General features: G+C 37.4%; 1 protein-coding gene across 7 annotated transcripts in view; it reads left to right on the forward strand.

Moving 5' to 3' along the window:
• The window catches only part of diaph2 (diaphanous-related formin 2), a 400,637-nt gene that overhangs the window by 217,181 nt on the left and 159,038 nt on the right, over positions 1–24,418 (forward strand). For all 7 annotated transcript variants that reach the window (XM_055224546.1, XM_055224547.1, XM_055224551.1 and 4 more), the window contains one exon: positions 8,093–8,222. In XM_055224546.1, coding sequence (XP_055080521.1) covers positions 8,093–8,222 — 130 coding nt within the window. The remainder of the gene's footprint in view (positions 1–8,092; positions 8,223–24,418) is intronic.

Here is a 24,418-nt window from a genome sequence, read left to right on the forward strand (position 1 = left end):
GTCACAATACAATATTTTCAAATTTAGCTTTGATACTAATGAAAAGGCTACTCGATTTTCAAGCCACAATGATTGTAAAAAATGGCAGTAAAATGTAACTTTCTTTTCATCTTTACATCTTTTCGATATTACAAGACCATTCTAAAACAATTCCATAAAAGTTTGTCCTGAAATTTGTCTCAGTATAAATACCTGTTTGATAATAATATGCCTATACTAATATTGATAATTATGCGATATTTATACTTTTGACAACTCTTAAGTACAACATTTAATTTAAAAAAACAAAACAAAAAAAACTCCTTTTATTGTTGTATGCAGACAGGTGCATAGGAGAGGAAAAAGTACGCTCAAAAAAGTACAGAAACTCCAGCAGACTGTCAAAGCACCAGAGGAAGGCCTAGTTGCACAATCATTGTTTCTTCTGACCTGTAAATAAATCTCACCTTTGTATAAGGCAGTATGCAGGTGTTTCTTCTACACTTTTCAATTTGACGCAATATGAAAAACTACAACATTTTTAAACTTAGCAGAGCAGGGAAAAGCTAAAGAAGAATAACTTGTCTGCTCGTTCTAGCTAGTTCTGTTTTTTTACGTTTTTAAGGCTGTACAAATCAGGTACAGTGCTTCTAAATGTACTAAGAAGACCTATTAACAAGATTGATCTCAAGGTATAAATGTGTATCTGTGCCTGTGTTTAAAGGTAGGTACTATGCAGTCTTTTATAGCAGGTTCAATCGTGCTTCATTTTTATTTTTGTTTCCTCTTCCCCATTCACACTGATTTGTTAAAAGAGGCTCAGAATTCAATGGACAACGCTGTAGATTAGAGAGATGATTAGCTCTGGGGATTTGAGCCAATTTCCACTGTCCACTGCCAGGGAAATCGCAGCATGTGTGAGGTGTGAAAAAAAACACATTTGGCAACACGTTTATCTAACAGTGAGTACAGCACAGCAGCACTTGAGGGGGATCGGCTCACTCAAACCTCCAGCAGCATCAGGCAGGTAGAAAGACAAGAGGCGGTATATTGAGCTGCGGAGGGACAAACAACTGTCAGGTCCAGCACAGGAACCAGCAGCTGTGGAACAAGAGTGTAAGGCGGAATTTCAAATGTGTACTTTTGTATATCGGTTTACTACTATGGGTTACTTCTAGGGTTGTTGCTCGATTAATTTTTGATTAGTGGCATTTAATTTGATAATTTTTAATGTATGCGTTTAAAACATATTTAGCTTTTTTTTTTTTTTTTTTTTTTTTTCTTATTGCTTAATTTACTAATGCCTGCATTTTTAAACATAAATACTATCTAGAAATGTGTTCTGGAATAAAATAACGCAATAAAAACGTACTAAATTTGACAGCTCTAATTACAGTCATAAAAGTAACAGAATGTAGTAGTTGGGCCATATACAGTATATTGTCTCTAGGGTTTTATCCTGAAATAATAACTGTGTTTTTTTGTAATTATTGTTATTTTTGTAATTATTATTATTTTTATTTTAATTTTTCATTTGAGCAAAATTTGTCTTGTCTCAGTTTATTTAACCTTTATTTAACCAGGAAAGTCCCATTGAAATTACTAATCTCTTTTTCAAGGGAGTCCTGGCCAAGACAGCATATATTGTATGAGCAGCATTTGAGGTCAAAATAAGTCTGTCTGCATCTAATTAGAAATCATTTTACTGTCCATTAATCAGGAGATGCACAGTTAGCATGCTAGTTGTTTGTTGATTGTAGCAGTAGAGTGACAGCAAAACTCTGCTCTGGCTTCTCAAAGTTGTGAAAATCAATGAATAATTAAGATGCTGAGAATGTGTAAGTTAAGCAAGAAATAACTTTTCTAGACAGTGAAAATCAGGTACAGTGAACTTTGGTATTTGAACTGGTGTATTCAATTATGACTAAAGTTAGAATTTCAGAACTCAAGAAAAATTATTCCATTAACAAAATATACAGTTTTTAAAAGAAAATAAATTCCTCTAAAGAGACTAATTAGAAAACAGAACTACATCTTGATTGACATGTGTACATTCTCTCTTTGATAGTTTATATTTTATTAACATAGTTTAACACTTGTTATTTTATATTTTTATGGCACTGTATAAGTCAAACATCCCTTTGATATTAAAGTGCATCTTGCATTGGCATCTCATCCACCTGACCATTTGCCAAGAGGCTGGTGCCAGCATCTAACAGAATGAACCTCAATCAAAGTATGTACAGCTACAGAGTAAACATGATGGGAACAAAACATTTTTCTCAGAGCCAAGAATGCACTATCTGGCCCACTTCTCTTTAGCAAATGAATGAGTTTTACTGTTTAAAGGGCCCATATTACGCTGTTTTCTGATCCATGTTATAATGTTGTTTCCTCATCAAAAACATATCTGGAGTTGTGTTTTGTTTCATTTGCATGTTTAAAACACAAACCCTGCATATTTAGAGTTCTTCTCTCAAACACTCTGTTCCACCGTGATGTCATGTGGTAATACAGGAAGTGCTCCACTGTGTTTTTAAACTCTGCATACCTCTACTAGAATCATTTGGATGATTTCAGCTCTGGAATTGCCAGTCTCTACAGAATGTTAAAGTGACTGTGGATTATCTGATGTTTTGACCTTTAACTGTACCCTTAACAATTTTTTTTGTTCATTTTCATATTTTGGAAAGGACTTAGACATTGGTAAATTGTCACATTTTTATATAACTCAATGTGCTTTACATCAAGGAAGCACTCACCCATTCACACACACATTCATACGTACAAAGACACTTTTGTTTTGCCCAAGGACACAACATCAGTATTTGTCTGTGGGAGCTGGAATCGCACTGCCAACCTGTGGGTCTGGCCACTGAACCACCAACCTCTGGATCAATGGACAAATGCTCTACCAACTGAGCATCTGTCGCCCATTGAAATGCATACATATTTACAGCAATGCAAATACAGTGGATAGCTATTATACTTGACAATGCAGTAAGGTTAAATGTATTCTGCAATATCTTAAAGGTCAGGTTGAATGTTTTTGTTAAATTAGCCCCATGTTAGAATGTAATTTGCACAAGCAAAAAATGAAATGTGCCTCACTCACTTTATTACAAATGCTGTTGGCACAAACAGTGCAGTGACTCTACATTTTAATGCTCATATTTAAATCACTTTATTAACTGAATTCCATTTGTAAAGAAATTACAAACAGAAATGTTAACAGATCTTCAACAACAATATGATAATGATGCACAACCCCTGCAGTAGTCAGTGAGATGCATTTCAGTTGTACACCAAGTAAAAAAAAAAAGTCTTATATATTTGTGGGGGGAAAAAAATCCAAAACGCAACGAGTAAGTAATAAAGGGGAGAGAGGGTGTGGGAATACAGAGCTCTCAAGCTAACAGGAGGATTGCCTCGGCTTGATTGTTCAATTTCACTTGTGTAGATAGAGCAGTGGCAAGGGGCAAACGCAGTGCAGCCCGGCAACATATTAGCACATATGATTGTGGATAAGAAGAAGAAAAACATGTGCTAAATGTAAAATGGTGCTGGGAATTGTTTTCTGTAAATATGAGGTTATCTATAATGCAATATGTCACTTGCATTACCAGTAATTCCCTGTGAAAATGCCTGTTTTTCAAAGCAAGGTCAAAGCAATGCAGTGCAGATTAATATTTCTGAATGGGTTATATAGCAGGTTTGGTTAGGTTTGAAAACAAACGTGATTCTGGTGCTTTTTAAATTTGAAGGAAGGATATACGTTATCATATGAATGTTAGAGAGGGATTTCAAAGTGTATTTTATAGCATAGTGCAGTTTTATGTCCTCTGTCAGAAGCAACCTAAATTATTTTTATCTTGAATGGAAAGCCCGAGCTCAGACAACCAGCATCACTTATTGGCCATGACATGTGGTAAAAAAAACATTCACATTAAAGCAAAACATAGTAACTAGAACTTATTTATTTATTGCAGTTCATATTTTTTAAGAATTTTGTACATTTAGAATAGTTTTTTGGAGATAATTTTGCTTTATGGTTTAGTTTCAGTATTGTCGTTCCCATCTATAAACTTCAAAATTTGTTATCGTGACAGGTCTACTTGCAACATGGCCGACACTGACCCAGAGAGAATTCTCCTGAGAAACACAGTCTGTTTTTTATATTTGATTATATTACCTTCTTTTTGAGTCTGTTCTGTGGCAGTGTATTCTCACAAAGGAGCTGCAGGGAGGGCTCTATCACAACTTATTTTTTACTTAACTCTGCTTTAATAGCCAACTTTAGGATTTAAAGATACAAGTTTGTTCACTTTTAAGCTTAAAAGCGACCTTGTAAATAATTGTAAAGACCTAAAAAATAATTTTATTTTAGCGGTGTTTTGGACTTGGCAGATATTTCAAGTTCTCTTCCAAAAGTACTTTTAAAAGCAGTTTGTGGATGACTTCTTCTTGACCCTTTTTAAAAACGTGAAGATTTATCTATGTTGACCTGAATGATGGACACTTCCCTTCTAACTCTGATGTGACGAGCGCTCTTTTATTGAGTTGAGTGAATATATGAGCACTGACTGGCTCCCCTGGGACACTCTGACGTCCTTGTGAGGATGGGGGCAGCAGTGCAAAACCACAGAAGGGGCGGGGCAGTCCGAACACTTCATTTTTACTGTTCCTTCCCCTGATCAGTGCCCCCTCCCTGATGAGCCTATTAGGTACAGAGACCTGACACCCAGGGGGCCATTTGCTTGATTGACTAAAGTGAGAAAGCAGACTTTTTCCCTTGTCCATCAATAATGGTCCAATCAGCCCCCCGAGGCTCTATCTGGCTCTCCACTGACGACCCACACTCACAGGGCTCGGATTAGTTTAAACCAGCTAAAAATATTTAAAGCCTTGCCACGTAACTTTGTATAAAATAACAGCTCATTTTTATTGCATTGATAAACATAGAAAATCACGTGTTCTTACTGTGAGCAGACTTGCATCTACATAAACCTGACTCTTACTTGGCCTAGAGGAGGGCCCACCTGCTCGTTTCCATGGAAATATTGTTCCTTTGGCTGTAATATTCAACAGTAATACATAAAACATATCTGTCTCCATGAAGAATGTTTCCAAGTCTGATTTTGACTTTCTATCTCCATGGAATCCTGCAGGTGATATACCACGTCCAGAAAGTTTACGCAGTGTCACAGCAGGTGCGGTATATAACATGAACCACTTTATTATTGAAAACCCCTAAATTATTTTTAAGTTTTATTTATTCATCTCTCTTAAGTTTAGTCTGTATATTAGTCTTGCTCTATACATTGTTTACGTCCTTTGACACTACATTATTTGTCTGATTGTGTTAATAAAATGAATGGGTAAAAGGAAAGATTTGTGAAAAAAATGTTTTATGTTTTGCCGCCAAACTCTGACCCAGATGTATTTACTCAGACTCTTAACATCTGAAAAGTGAAGCTGCTGATGCAAACAGCTGAAAGGAATTTAGTTTGTGGACAATGTTATTGTATTTGAAAGAGAAAATATATACTCTATACACAACAACAGCCATTATTTGTTTTAAACAGAGCATTTTACCTCTGTGGTGTATTAAGTGCTATCACATATTTAGATCATGATGCTACATTTTTGTGTTTTGAAAATGCTCTATTCACTGAAAACAACATATTAACATGTTTTATAAGTTTGACTTTCGTTTTTTGACACCATTTGCTCTCCATGCTAAGTCCCTTCAGGGAGCCATTACAACACAGTCAGCGTGTATCGTCATGAAACTACTGCACATCGCATTTTGTGTTCAATTTTGTATCATGTTTTTGTATATTTATGAATAATTATCATGTGGGAGCATGGGTGACATATGGCTTGTGGGTAACAGAATCTTACAGCTAATTGTAAGTAGGATTCGAATACGTCCCAGGAGAGATCGCTAAAATACTCCACCATGCATGAACGACTTCTAAAACCTCTTCAAGCATGTTTTTGATGAGGGAACAACGTTGTAACATGGTAGAAAGCTTAAGAAATCGATTTTTAAGCCCCCCTCTTTAAATATATCTGTTAACATTTTTATTTTATCTCATTAAAGTAAATTGGATGAACCATCTTGATACGAGTCCTTATCTAAACATGTCACTCCTCTTAAAGTGGCTGCGCACTGGCCACAGTCCAGCCCCATAATGTTTATCATGTTCACCTTGTACTTCCAGTTTCATCTGATAACTTTTATGGCCGCCTCATTACATAGCACCACATGGTTATGCTACTTATCCCACTCACCATCTCTGCCTGGGCTCAGCTTTACTTCAGGTTAATGACAAAGGACAAACTATCAGAATGCACTTGTGAAGTCTGCTGCCTGAGGTGCAACGGACTCTGCAGAGATAATTGCATCAAACTTATTATTTCAATCGTTCATTTGACTGTATACGTCCAAATGATTATATTAAATAAACATATCACCAAAAAACTATGTAACAATTCTGATGGAATGTCTGACACTTACTTCTTTGCCAGGATGTTCCAGGATTAATCTTATTTATCTTGTATTATTCCATGCCAAGTGTTTTTATTCTGAAAAATACCTTGAAAAACACTCATTGTTATTGTGAGTCAGCTTGCCTTTCTACAGATCTAACTGTTGTAACTTAGCCTAGCCACATTTATAGATGTTTAATGCTCTATTATGGAACATTCCAGGCAAAGAAGAAAAAATTAATAAATAAAATTAACAAAATATCTTCATGGAGACAGGCAAGTTCCACAGTCTTGCCCTAAATAACACTTTGGGCAACCATCAACAAATTAAAAGTTAAAATCCATGAAATTAGATTGTAATTTTTTGTTGTGAGCAGATTGATCCTTATCCAATGAATATGTTGTACGTGGGTGCGCCTCGGCCCGCTAATTGTTTCGGATGGCGGTGTGTGGGCCCGTCCAACTGCAGGCTGTTTACTGCGCAGATATTATCAGTATGAGTACACATAAGTGGCTTGTGCTAATTAGCTTTCCCAGCATGCCGTTCGAACAGCACGGCAATCACGGCGGGGATGAATATGGAACAAGTTCTCTTCTTGTGGTTGGTGTGTGTATCTTGGCAAACGCGACGCGGCTCTTTCATTGAAACTTCATGCGGCACCGCTCCGCTTCACTCCGGCTTCATCCTCCAGAGAGAGTCTACGTTTGGTGTTGTGTACCGTGATGTAATTGTATTCGGAAGTGTCAGCTAATGCACTTTAAAGCTCACCTCGTCGCTAATTGACAGTGACGCACATTCTCAATTCTCAGGTGTTAATGCAAGATTATTTTTGGAAGTAAAAAAAAAATAATAAAAAAATTGCGCTTTTGTTTTGTTGTCTTCAATCAACCCAGAACCCGTTGAAAGCTCTTGAGAAAAAGTTACTATAATTACTTTAGCACTTGCTTTTCTTGCGTAGACCATCGTTTAATTAGGGGAAATTGCAATTAAACTTAATTTGAAAAGAAAAAAAAAATTGGTTTTGGGTTTTAAATGTGTGTCATTGTCTCATTTGGTTATACTAACAAGGTGTAAATATCAGAAGGCGTATCTAGCGTTGCTTCTAGTTAATTTTCAATCTCACTTATTGCTCAAGTGCTTCTGGATATACCATAACACAGTAGATATATCATAACATTAATTTGGCTTTTTGAGTACCGACAGATCTTACCAGGTCTAAAATGAGACTTTTTAGGACTAAACTTGAGCTAAATCAGGTAAAATAAGGACTACACCATTGCCACGTCACTTTTAACCAAAAAAGTCTGCAAAAGAGGATAAAAATGTGATCAAATTGACTCTAAACTAAGCAAAAAACTGTAGAGGACTTCACAGATGGAGCTTATGTACCACAGTTTTCCCCTGATTCTCCATCGAAACGAACGGGATTCACGCTTAACCGGAAATGCCACCACAAAGAAAGTGAAGTCTAGAAACATTCGGCAAAAGTGGGCGTGGCGGAATAACGTTATCGGTGTACTTTTTCGTCTTCACTTCAAAGTACCTGTTTTTTTTTTAACTAATGTTCAAGTTCCATCAACATTATAACGAACCAATATTATCTTTACTTTTTTGCAGCTCCGAGACACCAAATCCATCGGTCAGAACACAACGTTACTCCATTTTCTGGCTGAGAGGTGTGAGGAAAATTACCCGGCAATCATGAGATTCCCTGACGAATTGGAACATGTGGAAAGCGCCAGTAAAGGTAAGCCCCTTAACTAACCAAAGACTTTGAAACTAAATTACAACGAACGCCGAACATCTTATTGTTGATTATACTTATTTGTATTAATTTCGTTTAGCTAGCATTGCATCTCCTTCACTTCTCCATCCTTTCATATGAGCTAGCAACCCCGCTATGTGGCAGAGTTAGCCTGTCAATAAACCCATTTCACTTTAATTCTATTCTGGAGCATTTGGTGGAATCCCTGGAGGCTTATTTACTTTGTTAGTGTCTAATTGGTTATTTAATCTAATTCCACTAATTATGCACTTGACTGAAGCTGCCAGCCATTGTGTAAGTGGACTAAGTAATCTTCAATCACTATATATATTTAGATTCGGTTCTCTTGTTCATTGAAATCATCATCAACTTTGTCAGTTTGCGGAAATGAATTATTCAAAGGGAAGACGGTTAATTGACTGAGACAAGTAAATAAATGTGTCTATTGGAAACGCTGGGGGGGCTGTTTAAAGAGTGGTGAGGCAAACAAGGCAATTTGCTCCTGGAACGTTACTGTTTAACCAATGGGCAAAAAAACTAGCATAGCCTGGTTGTTACAGGTTGGGGTGTAATTTTTGTGTAGGTTGGAAATTCGTTGGAAAAATTAAGTTTGTGATTTTGGAGATGGACAAATGTGCATGATGAGTTTATTCTTCGGTTAATTTTATTTATTTATATTTTTTTGTGATACTCCAAACTCACCCATAACGTACCATAATTCCAGTTTGTGTTGTCATTGGGATAGTAAAAATATATCAACACGTTTTTGTTTGTTTTTTTTGCACATCCCTAGTCAAAAAATGGTTCAAACTTACCTGATGTGTCACGTGATGGCGTTGGAGGACTTTATTAGCGTTAATAATTCTGTAAAATAATAAGTCTAATGAATTATTATCTAGCCCCAATTAATATCATATTTCAGTGATTAAACGTATGTATTTAACTTAGAAATGATAAATATTTTCAACTGATTTAATATACAATTTATGATGAATGGTGCCCTTTCACTCCGACAAGCTGTAGCTGTGGTTGGTGTAAAATTTCCTTCGCAACCAACAACAACATGGCAAAGCAAGTAGTAGAGCTAATATCTCATTCATCTCTTCTCCGCCTCAGCACGGGCCTCGTGTAGTCTCCTCTGTGTGTACGTGGTGCGTGTGTGTGTCCAGTGCATGGATTTGTGTACTCCAGCGGTAAATGATGACTTAAAAAACACTACAACTGCTTTGATAAATTTACGGCATAACACATGCTATTAAACACATTTAATACAACGCCCAGGCCTATTCCCAGGTTACTGATGATATAAAATGAGTATAAACGCCACAGAGGAAGTGTCAGTTGAATTTTAAGGGGGCATTTTGTGTAGTAGACCGCCACGATCAAATTAATGCAGTAGAAATATTGCAGTATTTTTATATTCCCCTTTTAAATGTTCAACATACTATACTGTCCACGCTAAAGTCATTTGGTATCTTCGGTATCTTTATCTAGGACAGTGCAGAAAATAAAGATTACTTTATGTAGATTTGCAGTCGTCTTTGTGAGTTTTCATTGTGCGGTTTACACTTAGACCCTTGGCTCTGTACAGAATGATAACACATAGTTAGATATCTTGCATTTCATGTGGCATTTCATTGTTTCTTACCACATAGACTAGGTTCTGTACATTTTGAATAGATTCATTTATAAAAGATGAACTGTGCGCTATGCCCTCTCAGACTAAATATGAAATGGATAAATGCAGTTCCCTTTCTATGTGTGATTTTCACTCATTGTACGGTTTGATGATGTGCCTTTTTACATGAACCCGGTGAACAGGCAGAACTAGGACACTCTTTGAAAACATGCATGTATAACAGATCTGGACTCAAAGTTTACGTAACGCCTAATAATGAATGCTTGTTTACGATTAGTTTAATGTCGCGCTAGTGGCAAATTTGTGGATCAATCTTTAACAATAAAATGGACCAGCATTTGCGGATTTAATATTACCAGGTTGAAGCAAGTTCAGTAAACTCATTGAAATCTCAATTAAAAGTATTTTGTATAGAATTGCTTTTAGTTGTTGGCTTTCGTTTGTTTTTTATTGTTTCCTTTACAGTTTTAGCCTGTACATTATTATTTCATTATATTCACTGTATATGTGTTGTTGATGTCACATAGTACTTGAAATAACTACTTTGCACTAAAATTGGCAAAAAAAATGGGCTAGGAACAGTAGACAATGCTACACCATATATATGCACAGTTTAGTAGCAAAAATAGTTGATTTAGTGTTTAGAATAGTGTTATACAAATTTCGTGTGTGGTTAATATCTATCTTTAATTATAAAAAATAGTTAACTGTGTGTACTTGCTGAAAAAGTACACATCACTTTGATATATTTAGATCCTTCCACAATACTGTATTAGGAAATCAGTGCCAAGTTATACAACATTTGGAGTGAGTGTGTGTATTGTGCGGTTACAGAACACACCTGAAGTCGAGGTCTTGAGCAGTTGATTGTCAGAAGCTTTGTCGAGGGGGGATTGTGACAGTGATGAGCGGGATTAAGCGTAATCAAAAGGCCATCTTTGGTTGGAAGCCATCCAATTATTGATAAGTGCAATCAGGCGTGGGTAATTTCCCATCAAACTAATCATTTTCTGGGCTTGATTGGCTGCTTTGGACTCTTAGTTCTTACGGTGAACAATTTTCCCCAGTAGAGTAGATTGGCACTTTCGAGTTTGATTTTGGGCACAGCTGTAATTCAACACCGATTCTTGGCAAAATGCTGCTTGGTATTTATGTATTTATTACATTTATAAAGTGCAATTTGTAAATTTTCCAGTGGGGGGTCTACCTCCATGCTGAAATATTCCATGGTGTGGTATTAAACTTATCTGCCTGCATTTATTCCATTATGGGGGTTTTTTATTACTCAAAAATGTGTTTAAATGTTTTTTATACATTCTTACTGTGAGGGGGTTTGCCTCCCCATAAACCTGATCTGTAACTTAGCCTGGTACCATCTTCTGCTTATATCTGTGGAATTAGAAAAAAGTTTAATGCTATACTTTGGAACATCCTGGCAAGGCAGTAAAAAACCTCCATGGAGACAGACATCACAAACACCTTTAAAGGGAAAACAGATCTTTAAATCCTCTTTAAAACCTAAAACTTACTAAGTCACCAGTAGTATTCATAATAGGGCACTTTAAATGTTGCAATAATATTCAGGTATTTTGTCCGTATACATTTTTTTGATGCGTAGTTTTTCCATTAAGAGGAAGTGATTCATATTTTTACCATAGTTTTTCACTGTCTTCTCTGATTTGTACAAACCTTTTTTCACTGAGTCCAATAATTTTTCCTTTAGTCGAGTCCAGCACCTTTCCGACCTTATAATTGTATGGAAATATATACTCCTGTAGTTCTTCACAGTCTTTGCTGCTAATTTGCTTCAGCCTAATTTTCCTATCTGGCTGTCTGCTTCTGTGTTGTTACTTTAATTGTACCTGCCCTTACGTTGGATCACTAATGGGCAAAGTACAGAGACGTCATGTTCCTCAAATCACAAGAGATTTAGAGTGGAGCCGAGCCAGAGTCCTCCACATCAGAGCGCACGTCTTTGTTTGATATTTGTGCCACAACAGTAAGCAGATTGTGAAAAGCAAGTGATTGGCTTACTCTGATTTTAACTGGGTTTCGGAGGTGTATACAAGGAACTCAGATTAAGGGGCACCACTAGACATCACAGTAAAGGGAAAAAGTATTTAAACAACGCAATTTCTTGTCTAAAATGAAATGCTCTAAGTAAAAGAAAAGGTAAAGTTGTTGCTTATCATATATCATGTAAGCAACTTGTTTTTTAGCAATTACAGTTCCAGTCGGCTGAATTCCATATTTTGAATTCCAACCGCGGGTATCATAGCAACCAAAGAGCCAATCTGAAGCGAGGCTGTTGAAGGTAACGCCCCTTCCCGCCCGCAACACTAGTTTAGCACAGCGCAGGTGTTTAGCAACGCTGTAACGCAAACCTGTTGCTAATGCTAGTAGACGTGACCTCAGGGAAAAGAAGACTCAGTAAATCAAGATATGAACATTAATAATAGACAAGATAGCGAAATAAAACACCAGGATCATGTAGAGTGAGTTAATACGAACAAAATGACGAGTCTGACAGCAGCAGTTACATAGAGAGAGACAGTTTTTCAATGGAAAGTGAATTGGAGCCAGACTCTAAGTGATATCAGACTACACTTGGGCAATTAGCATATTCTGAGTGCTAAGGCTAACTACAGGGACTTTCACAAAATAGGCCTGATCTTTTTTTTTTTTTTTTTTTGTCTTTTATCTGTTGCTAGGCACTAGTCATCACCGTTGTGGAGTAATACAGTAAGATGAGATTGAACTTTATTGATCTCAATAAAAATGAGACAGACAAGTATAGATTGAAAGAAAGAGAGAAAATATTGAACGCTATCAAAACAAGACAAGAATAACTACATATCTACAAGGAATAGTGGTAGTTGCGGTAGTCGTAAGATTAATAATGTTACATATAGAGTTACAAAGTACATGTTCCTCATTCTTTATCATAATTCGACACATATCATCCGCTCCATGCCTTAGAGATGTTCATATGCAGCGTAATTCACCATATCACATATCTTTGTCCTCTTCGTCTAGAATTAGCATGCTCACATAATTGTCTGGTATTGGAGAGCGGAGGTTGAGGTTAACACTAACTAATGCAGTCCATCTTCACGGATATTCCCCCCGGAGAGTCCTTCTGTCTCAGAGGATTCAGTCATTACCAAAGCTTACACGTGTCAAGGTCAGTTTTAATTAAAATACTCAGAATTATGTAAGAAATCCAGGTTAGTCATCTTGTCATCTATTGGACCTGTCATGTTGCAGAGCAGAGCCCACTTTATAACCAAGGATAAGTGCATAAGTGCTCTTCATGAAATCAGGTTCACTTTATAATTACTACACCTTAATTAAACCAATAAAGCATGAACACATACTTAAGTCAATAAATACTTTAGAGAGTGACTCAGGCTTAGTAACTACATAATTAATGGGTTAGAATTTAGGCTATTCCTTAAGTAGTTACTAAGTCTAAATCTTAAACTATTTGTTCATTATGTTTTTTTCCCCATCTTTTATTAAAGGCTCTGAGCTAGAGATAGACCAATATACAGGTAGGCCGATATATTGGGTCGATAATTGGACTTTTTAGCGTATCAGCTATCGGCCGTAAATCTTCAGCATAAGCCGATATTTTGTTTTGATCCATCTGCTGCCTAAAAATACACACAAAGCTTTATATTAACACTTTTTAATACGAAGAGCTAGCTACAAATGAACGCCACTACTACGCGAGTAATGACAGAATCTGGGGAAAATCAAAATCGGTTCAAAAATATCGGCAGAGCTTATCGGCCTTCTGTTTATCAATACTTTAAATCAGCATCAGCCATGAAAAACCCCATATCGGTCAGTCTCTATCCTATATGCGATTTGTTTCCTTGTATTTGAGCGAAATTTGTCATACCCCATTTCTGATACATTGTATAAGCAGCTGCCTGAGGTCAAAATATGTCCAATGTCTGCATTTAATTATAAAGTGTTATATTGTCCAATAGTCAGGAAGTACACTGTTAGCATGGCAGTTGTTGTTGGTATTACCGCAATGGAAAAAACTGGCCTCTGAAAGTTGGGAAAAGCACTCGTAAACTCGTTTCGCTGAATAATTGGGATGCTAGGAATGCATAAGGTAAGAGAAAAACTTTGGACTGTTGCAAACCATTTTAAAATGAACTAGTTTTTACATTTTTTAACCCCTTTAAGACCACCAAAAGTGTAGTTATTATAAAGTGTTGCCCTGCTCCATCTCTCATTGCTATTGTTTGGACACTCTTACTGCATAGTCTGCGTATAACTTGCCTCATGATATTCCAACAAATTTTGGATGATCAAAGCATTGCGTTTTATTTTTTCTCAGTTCCAGGTTTTCATTGCGATTCAAAGAGTTCAGATCTTCCGTCTTAGAAACCTCGTTCGTCTTTGTATTGTTCCTCTTTACAGCCAACTCTCCGTTCATTACTGGCTTTCTAACTAGCCACAGCTCTCCCTCTGTCTGACAGAATGGGTATCCTCCGCTGCCACCCTGTCATGTTGGCTGTGTGCTGACAAATTGCTCGCACAAGTGAAGGATTTGAAGGAGTTGTGCTGGGTTCAAAGGGCCCCAGTCCTCCTCATTGAGAATGCTCCTCTCTCGTACCCTCTAAATGGCTGGACACACCCACTAGAGCACCATTACTGTCCATATATTGTTCCCAGGCTTATTCATTACAGGACCAGTAGTGCGACAGTGCAGTGCATTTTAAAGGGGGATGATTTTTCACACAAGATGTATTCATGTTTTTTGCTGTGCAAGCCTTTATGTAGTGTTATTTATGTACTTTGTAGCTGGATCTTTAACTTCTGCCCAGTGGTTTTCAGTAGTTTGCACAAGGGTTAGAATCATTTGGAGATAAAAACTCTTGTTGAGATGACTACCACTGAAACTTTTTCCACCACAGTACAGTAGTAGTAGATGATGATGTGGTGGTAATGTAGTTGTATTATATTATTAGTATTATTTAAAAAAAGTGAATTAGCTTGATGTATATTATGTTTAATTAAAGGTGTACTATGCAACTTTTTTGGTGTTAGGCTGCTACCTGCTTATCTCCATGAAAATGTTAATGGCACTACCAGGCCAAGTTACAATTCAAATTTTTCAATAAAATATAATAAAATTTTCAATAAACATACCAGAATAAATAAGATTTATAGCTTAATACAACATTCAAGCAATAACATCTCCATGGAGACAAGGAATTGGTGGACCCTCCACCAGAAAAGTAACAATGTGCACCTTTAAGTCAAGTCTTAGTCCTTGTTCCATGTTGGGGGGAAAAAAAAATAAAAATAAAAAATAAACATCATTTGGACTGTACAGTTATGTCAATGTTTAGTTGTTAAATCTATGTTGTATAATCACTGGTGCGACATAATATGCTTCGTATGAACCCAAGCTTAAAAATGAGTCCGTACAGAGGGTGTTATCTTCTGAAAAGTACTTGTAGAATGTAGTATTTTTATAGCCCTGACCTCATTGTAGGAACAGCGCAGCCTTGAGAGAAGTGTCAGTGGCCAATTTTGCCTGTGAAATCCCCCCAGAGATGAATATGTGGGGCCTGACAATAGCAGCTAAGTCTGTGTGCTGATTCCACTCAATCAGTGGTGCTCTGACAATCTGTCTTGACAATCCGGGAAAAGAGGAAATATGACACAAATGTTCTCATAAATCTATTTAGTATAAGGCATAGCCAAGGGCAAAGTACTTTGGAGGCTGCAAGAGAGAAAATGGAGAACGAGGGGGGGAAGATGAACTCGGAGGATATTAATACCGCTGTGAATATATCTATTATCCACATTCATTTCAAGGCACTGCAGCATAATAAAGCAGTGCCCGTTTCCCATTTAAAGTCCGTGCACTACTTGGCTCTGTATTACGTTGACAAAATGCCTTTTTGGAACACAGGGGGGATAATTTGTCTTTTTTCTTATTTTCTAAAGCCGGGGTAGGGAGGTTATCTCACCAAGTATACATGCATTGCTCCAAGTAGAATTAATGAACTGGAATACTAAGCGTTTATTTTAGGAGCGAAATATTTCACATAAAGTAAATTCGTATCAAACACATTTATTTAGAAATACAGTTATCTACAGTCACATATTTTTACATGCAGTGATGGACAGACATGTATGAGCTGGACTGGATATTTTCAGAATTCACAAAAATTGGTGTTCTATTTTTGTTTAAAGAGAGGGTATTTTCCTAAATGTACTTTTTTGCAGCTTTCTGCCATGTTATAGTGTTGTTCCCTCATCAAAAACCTGCCTGAAGAGGTTTTAGTCATCCGTGCATGTTTGAGTAATCTTGTGATATTTCCCTGGCCCTAGTCGAACCCTCCTTATGGTTAGCTGTAAGATTTGTCCAACGTTCAGCCCACAAGCTTACTTCACCCGACATTTTTTCATAAATATACAAAAGCACGATACAAAACAATACACTATAACTTCACAAATCTAATACGATGTGCAGAACTTTCATTCACGTATTGCACTCCGATTGTGATGTGATATTTTTCCCTTGTTTGACAGTTTTGCTTTATAATTTCAAGTTCTAGTTGAATATGGGCTGCAGATGTGATGTAATTCCATAAGTGCTACCGAGAAACCATGCTGCAACAACTCGCCAATGCTAAATTACACAGTAGTAATTTTTTTTATTACTTAAACAAAGGAAAAATTAGCTTGCTGCGCATACATTGTCCCAGCATTTTGATAGAATTTTGTGTTTTGACGATTCCTCAGCACAACTTTCTGTACTTTTTCTTCAACCTTTCTTTATAAACTGCCATTTGACCGGTGTGAAACTGATAAATCTTTACCACAGTTAGTCTGAAATAGTTAGAAAACTAAGAAAACCTGACATATGCACTTAATAAATAAGACGCAGCCATAGACGTCAATTCGAACAGAAAAAGTCCGATACGTGTTTGTGCTTGAGAGGGTTTATACTTTTGAACAAGTGTGGAAGGAGCTGGAGATTGCAGCTCACTGGTGCTTCCTATCCAATCGAAGTGAGATTAAGAGGTCTACAGGCAGCAGGAGGAACAGCTCAAATCCAGGTGTGGAGAGTGTGTCGAGGTGGCGTGTTCTAACTGAAAGATGGCTATTTTCTAGCACAGACAACCACATGATTATCTAGCACATAGTATAAGAATGAAATGAAGCAATATATGTGGTTTGCTATAGGCTTCCAACCCAATTCTCCTCTGTACAGGGAACTAGTCAAAAAAAAAAAAAGGATTGGATTGGTACTCAATGATGCACTAAGGATTTATAACCAATGAGAAAAAGAAGAGAAAGAAGAAAAAATGAACTGAACTTTAATAGAAATTGATGGATTCCTTGAAAAATATAGGAAAATCTGTTACTGAGAGTTGTTGCAAAAACCTATACAAGTCTACAGTAGGTGTATCTGACTGTTTAAAATTACTTGTACAACTCCAAACTTTTGCGCCAACTTAAAGGTTCACTAAGTAACTTTTCTTACAGCTTGTCTACATGGAGTTTTTATTACTTGGCCTGGAATTTCTACAGTATGGCATTTTTCTTTCCATTACGGGTGTTCAAATTGCTCAAAAATGCAATTAAGAACATGTATTCTTACTGTGAGCGGCCTCGCCTCTCCAGAGATCTGATCTGACCTGTGATTTGACCTAGTGGCATCACCTTTTTGTCTCAATGGAGGTAAGTTTAAATCTATACTGTAAAACATTCTAATCAAAGCAGAAACATCTCCATGGAGACAAGTTTATGTTTTGGTCTGATGAGTTTGATTTGACCTTTTTAAACATTTGAAAAACAAAAAGTTTCCATCACTCCTTTCTTTTTTCAATACATAGACTTTTTTTGTGTGTGTCCCAATGATTACGACGCTATCTGCTGCATATGAACGTGCCTGATCAAGTATTCAGTGTCCCCGTCTGACTCATGCACCGCTACAAATATAGAAATGCACAATCAAGCCTTTTCTCGAGTAAAAATATGTAGTCTAATCACATCACATTTTCGACTTAAGCCTCACATATGCACTTTAAATAAAACGCTGAAATGTAAACTGTTTTGTCAAGAGCAAATTTACTCTCTGACTATTAAATTATTCAAAAGTTTGTCATGTTATGGAACAAAAAGGAAATTAAATTCGCCTACACTGTGGCGGTCCTAAGCCTGTATAAACTGAGGACATTGCATCAGGAAGGGCATCTGACACAAAAGCGTTGGTAAACTAGCTCGAAGTGTTTTGCAGTTGGCATTAGATTTGTCAAAACTGTCAAACATCAGATCAATACTAAAACTAGTATCGATACTGAAAAAATACCTTTGAACAGTCCATTCTTTTGTATCGAAATCGAGTTTGAAATGTTTGTATCGCGACAACACTATTTTTGAACCTGTTCTTTTTAAATGATTTTGCCTGTGTAACTGTGTAGATATTTTGAAGATTCTACACACACTGTATACTTTACACTGCACACCATTAGTCAGTGTAGGAATGGAAACAATTTTGTGAAGGGTTGTTTAAGCGCGGCTCCTTCCTGGTCAGTGGAAAATAATAGCACGGGATCAGCAAGGCCAGCAGTGTAAATGGACAGTCTGTCATGGAGAATATTAGGAGCAGGAAACCCACCTGTCTGCCTCCATCAGCCTAGGATGACTGATGAGCTCTGGAGACCGCCCCTGCTTTTTCCCTTGCTGTTTTTGAAGAAACCACTCACGCCGGATCAGTGCTTCATCGTCAGACCAAAACAACCATCTTCCCCCGGCTTTCTTTGCTTTTTCTATGTCCATTTTTCTATCTATCCTCCTCCTTGATTTCTCCAATCGCAGCTTTGGCCGGGCTGTATAAATGTAGACAGAGACAGACACACACGCGTGGGGAGGCCAGCAGCCCTGCTTAGCATCAGGCTCCACTCGGTGACAGCAGATTTCAATGAGGGCTGACAATGGCACCAGGAATGAGAATAATGCAGTTTGCCAGCACTAGAAATTCAGCCTGTCACAGTCCACCATTTCCCATGCTGGGAGTGTTCCACGAGGAAGCCCAATTTCTGATGCGATGTTGTTTTTCTCACTAACTTGAAACTAGAAGTGATGCTTACCACTGGATTCAATTGTGAAAGTATACAATGAGTGGTTAGGGATTTTTGTGTCATTGCCATTGTAATGTAGCAATTACAATTTCACTCTTTGCACTTCTAAAATGCATGTTAAAATGCATTTCAAATATATAATCTTAGTTTATGTATGAAGGATGGCTCAAATACAGAGGGCAAATTTTCCTGCAGGAGCAATAAAGCGTACTTCAACCTTGTATTCTCACATAACACCACTAGATGCTATCTGCATTACTGCTGTCTGATAGTGCGCCTGCTTTGGTCTGACAGAAGAAGACCAGAGAAGTCCCACTTCTACTAACTCCTCATTGAAGGCTCCTTCACAGCTCAGCGGAGGTTCCTTCATTAGAGCACCAGAGATGTGGCTTTTGGATGCACTCCCTTTGCTCGTATGGAGGAGGCATGCCCCATAGCACAGCCCACAACTAATGCCAAAGGTCAAAGTTTTATATTTAGATATAATAACAATGTACTAGTCGCACAGTGGAGAGATGTACTTGCTGTGGCAGCTCTTAATGTTTAACATATGTAAAGCATTTAAGATGCAAGGCAGTAACTTGCACATATAGAATAGTGGTGACATTAAGGACACATTGCACAATTGGGCCAATGAAATGATTTGTTTTATGGTGTTTTGTATTATAGGTGCAGATCTACTTGTTCATAAAGGGTGTTAGCTACAAAATAATGTGAGTCAAATTCATTCATCTCACAGCGGCGTTTTCCAGTGCCAATAAAAGTGTATTTGATCTCAGCGCTGTTTTCTGTTTCATTTCTAAAGTCTGCGAGGCACTAATAAAAGTGTGTTTGTGTGTCTAAATAACCATGGAAGTAAACTCATGTGGTGCGTGTTGCACGTCGGCTACTCTCCGGTGTTATGCACACCTGTTAACTCAGCACTGATGCTGACTCGATGTGAAGAAGCACTTACTGTGGCAGCTCCTTTGCTGGAACGTGCCAAGTGTCCATAGAGGAAGCATTTTCAGAAAGAGCCCAGGTGAGCCTGAATAAAGGCCAGGTGAGGGCCATCTACTGTAAAAAAAAAAAGAAAAAAAGATGGCCGCTTTAACCTTGACATTATGTACATCTGAAACATCTAATTTAAGTCTGATTCAAACAACATTTCTGTGCCAAAAACACAAAATTACAGATCCAGCTTTCCTAGAACTGGTTGTCAGGTGTCCACAAACCATAAATGGTATACATACATCTACCTCTGATATGAAAATGTGTTTATAAAGGTACCTTTTATTGCGGCACTTTGTAAACATATTGCTTTGTACTGTCATAATTACTTGAACACTGCATGTGGGAGGTACTCGCGACTGTCTATAATGCATGTGTGAAAAAGCACCTCCATAGATCCAGTATATTTATAGCCACTATTTGAATATTTAATCAGAATTATCACACCCTCGGATTGAACCACGCAACACCCTGCAACCCTACAGCCCATTTCAATCTGAATAATCATATATTATTTACAACGTATAAATCCCAGCGAACAATGTATGTGCTTCATAGCCTGACTGCTCCACAATGGCTAGAATAATCACTACTGTCACATTGATCCTTTGTACAGTCGTGCGGGCTCTTGACACCTGACATAGCTTAGGACATTATCACAAAGCACGGCATAAATGCATTGTGCCCATAGAAGAGCGCTTAGCACAAATGGAGTGGAGGAGAGCTTTTAACTTGTTCACCGTACAGAGCCACAGAACAGCCCACTCCAGCAGTTCCAGCAGTCACCAAAGGACACCGGGAACTTTGAAGTCGTACTCCGGGAGCCTTGTAATAGCGTGGCTGTCAGGTGAGCGTGAGAAGTGAGATAATGATGAGGATTGTTGTACAAATGAGCAGGAAATTGAGTTTTCTCCGAGGTGATCCCTGTGCCTTCCCGATAAGACGCCGTTGAAGTGTTACAATAACAACTGCGGGGATTTGTAATATTGACAGACTGAAAGAGCGTAATCTAGTGTGCGATGTGGCCGCCATGTTCGAGATGTGTGTTATGCGTTTGTTGTAACTGTGGTAAAAAACTGTGGAATGGATTTCTATAAGGAAGATAGAGCATTTCTGAACATGATGCTTAGGTTGTTTGATGCTGTTATTCTTAAGTTGTGGAATTTAATTCACATGAAGCTTATATGTATTTCATCGTTCATGTTATTTGAACTTTTCATAATATAATACTAGGAATGCAACAACACTATAATCTTGAATTGTACTTTTTCAGCTAAGTAAAAAATGGCTGAGGAAAAGGCATAACTCTGCGTTATTAGGCCAGTCATGCTAACACATTTTAAAGTTTGATATATCGCTGAAATAAATACAGACGATAAATGATAATATTGAAACTAATTTATGCCACTGACAGAAAAAACCAAGAGCAGATTTAAACCACAAAAACTATTCTGAATGTACAATATTGCAAAAAAAAAAAAAAAAAAAAAATAATAATAATAATAATAATAATAATAATAATAAAATTATATATATATATATATATATATATATATATATATATATATATATATATATATATATATATATATATATATATATATATATATATATATATATATATATATATATATCTTCACTAAATAATCAGCAGAAAGAAACGTTTTACTATGTAGTTTGCATCTGTAAATCTGAGGTTTTTTATTGATCCTTGTATGGCTTAAATCAGGGGTGTCCAAACTATGGCTTGGGGGCCAAATGCAGCCCTCAGACAAATTTTTATTGGCCCTCAAGCCTTCAGGTGAACTGGCTCAATTGATCATAATCAGTACTTTGTATGGCAAATTTGAGTAATCCTACCAATATAACCTAAATAACACCACATTACATTGTCAAACAGACCAATCGTTAATATTCCAAGCCTTATTTAAAGTATGAAGTCAAAACTATATTAAATGTACCATCTGACTTATCTACTGTACTGACAACTGTGGCCCTCTACGTTGAATATTTTTCAAGATATGGCCCTCCGTGAAAAGAGTTTGGGCACCCCTGGCTTGAATCTTATCATATAGCCAAAAAAATAACCAATAGTGCAAAGAAAATGTACACGATAACTACTGACCCCAAAAAATACTGTTCCAGCTTTTATATATTAACACAGAATGCATCCGGAATGGACAATTTTGGGAAAAAACTAAACAAAAAACATCTAATTGATATCTTTCTGACAAGGGTTACCACTGTGGTTAGATTTGCAATTCAGGTTTTGTTGAGAGTGCACATTTTAACATTTAATGGAAGGCTGAAACATGAACTGCTAAAGTAATACAATAACACCATGCATTTCAGAATATGGAAGCAAAAGGTTAGTGGGTTTTATGCATAAAAAGACTGGATTTTTGTAGAGGAAACTATGTTATGCAATTAACTCTGGCCAATAAATTTGAGATTTCCAATTGCTAGCACATCTAAGCTTCCTCTGCATCACTGAAGAAAACAAAATATATGTCCTATCTGACAGCTATTAACACTAACGCTTTACCAACCATCAGTGGCTCTGGCAAATGGGAAATCGAACGCCTGTACAGTATATGGTGCTTTTATCTAAAGTGCTGGACAATTTACCTATCAGTCAGCCATTTTCACATACATTCTCGCGCTGATGACTGGGGAGCTGCCAGTGGGAGCCGTCGGCCTTCCCAGCACGAACAAATTAGGGAGCATTGGCTTGGCCTGTGTACACTGCAGCACGCAAGCAGCAGGGCAAGACATCGATCCACCAACCATGTGTTAAATAGCCAACCCCCTGCCCTTCCTCCATTGTAACACGAGTCATTTTAGGCCTTACAGCAGTGCTTCTCAAACTGTGGTGGGTATACTGCTGCCATTAAGTGGGCTACTATTTCTTCCTCTGGGCACTCCAGTTTCCTCCATCAACCCAAAACACGCACAGTACGTTAAATCCTCCGGGCTGCTCCTGAAAAGGTTGCCCCAGCAGCATTGAAGGATGGGACAAATATCCTTATAGGCGGAAGTAAAGGCTAACCTAATTTTAACCTTTTTATGGCACTACAAAACCGTTGAAAATTGTGCACCCTTGCTGTGAGAAGGCTTGTTTCTTCACAGACCTGGCTCGTAGCTTTTCTAGTGAAGCGCACACCATCTGCTTGTCTCCATGGCGATGTTCTTAGTTGTCCTAGACTTGGAGCATTCCACAGTATAACATAAAAGTAACCTATTTCTATGGAGAATGTTGCAAAGTTAACCAAACTTTGGACTACCTACCATGTATTTCAAGTAGATTTAGTTATTTTAAACATGTTTACACCTATTTTTGTTGATTTTTTTATAACTTTTTTTTGTTTATGTGCTGATTACCTTACTCTACTTGCATCATTGACATTAAAGATTTTTCTTATCTTGCCCTGATTGTGTAGGTTGGTCCTTTTTTCATCATGTCCTTTTTTTCTTTTTTTGCAGTAAAAGAAACCATGTGACAAAGAAATTCTCTGGAATCACTCTTACCACCTTCCATGATGAAACCCATTTTTGTTGACATGTGATACAACTCACAATTTCGTCCGACATTATAATTACAGGCAGCGATTGGTCTTAAGTACAAGCTGTATTCCTTCATACCTTCTCACACATTGCCACGCTGTTGACCACAACCTGAGAGCGAAAAACGTGTCCAGAAATCTTTACCACTTTCCCTCTCATGTCAGTGGAGCGAGTGGATTGATTTTGGATATGAAATTGGGTCATTTTTACCATGGCCTGTCATCAATACATATTTTAAAAGCATGTTCCGCGGCTTGCATGACGACACTGCTCATCTGAGGTTTATAAGACCCTCGGGGGTAGACTCCTGCGTGCCCCTTTGGCTAAAAACACGGCACTGTATATGAGAAGATTCAGCTAGCCATCCATCAGGAGTGATTTATACTCCCAGAGGAACACGAATGGAACGAGTAGCATCGACGTTTACAACCTGTATTGATACGTATTAAATGACACCAGGGCTATGGCAGAAACTGATGAAATTTTAGATGAATATATAAAACAATATTTCTCCATTTTGTTGTGGCTGTAGCTTTGTCACTGTCAGGGCTAGGCATTTAGTCGATTAATCGGTCGATGGGTTTTAGTCGACCGACGTTTGTACTAGTGGACTGATCATTTTATTTAGATGATAAGGATTTATATGGGACAATAGTCGAAAGGGGAACTTGCTGAGTGACTGAGTTAGCTGAGGAGTTGGTATTTGTCTGAATTGTGTATAAAAAGATAGATTAAACTTGTGATTCACAGGTTTAATCTGTCTAGTACTTTTTTCTGCAGTAAGTAGTTGTTTTTGCATGAATTTCTGTGCAGTTGTTGTCTTATGAGTACAGTTTGGGTCAGATACACAGATGTAATAG

This window comes from Periophthalmus magnuspinnatus, chromosome 10 (assembly GCF_009829125.3).
Source record: "Periophthalmus magnuspinnatus isolate fPerMag1 chromosome 10, fPerMag1.2.pri, whole genome shotgun sequence".
NCBI lineage: Eukaryota > Metazoa > Chordata > Actinopteri > Gobiiformes > Gobiidae > Periophthalmus > Periophthalmus magnuspinnatus.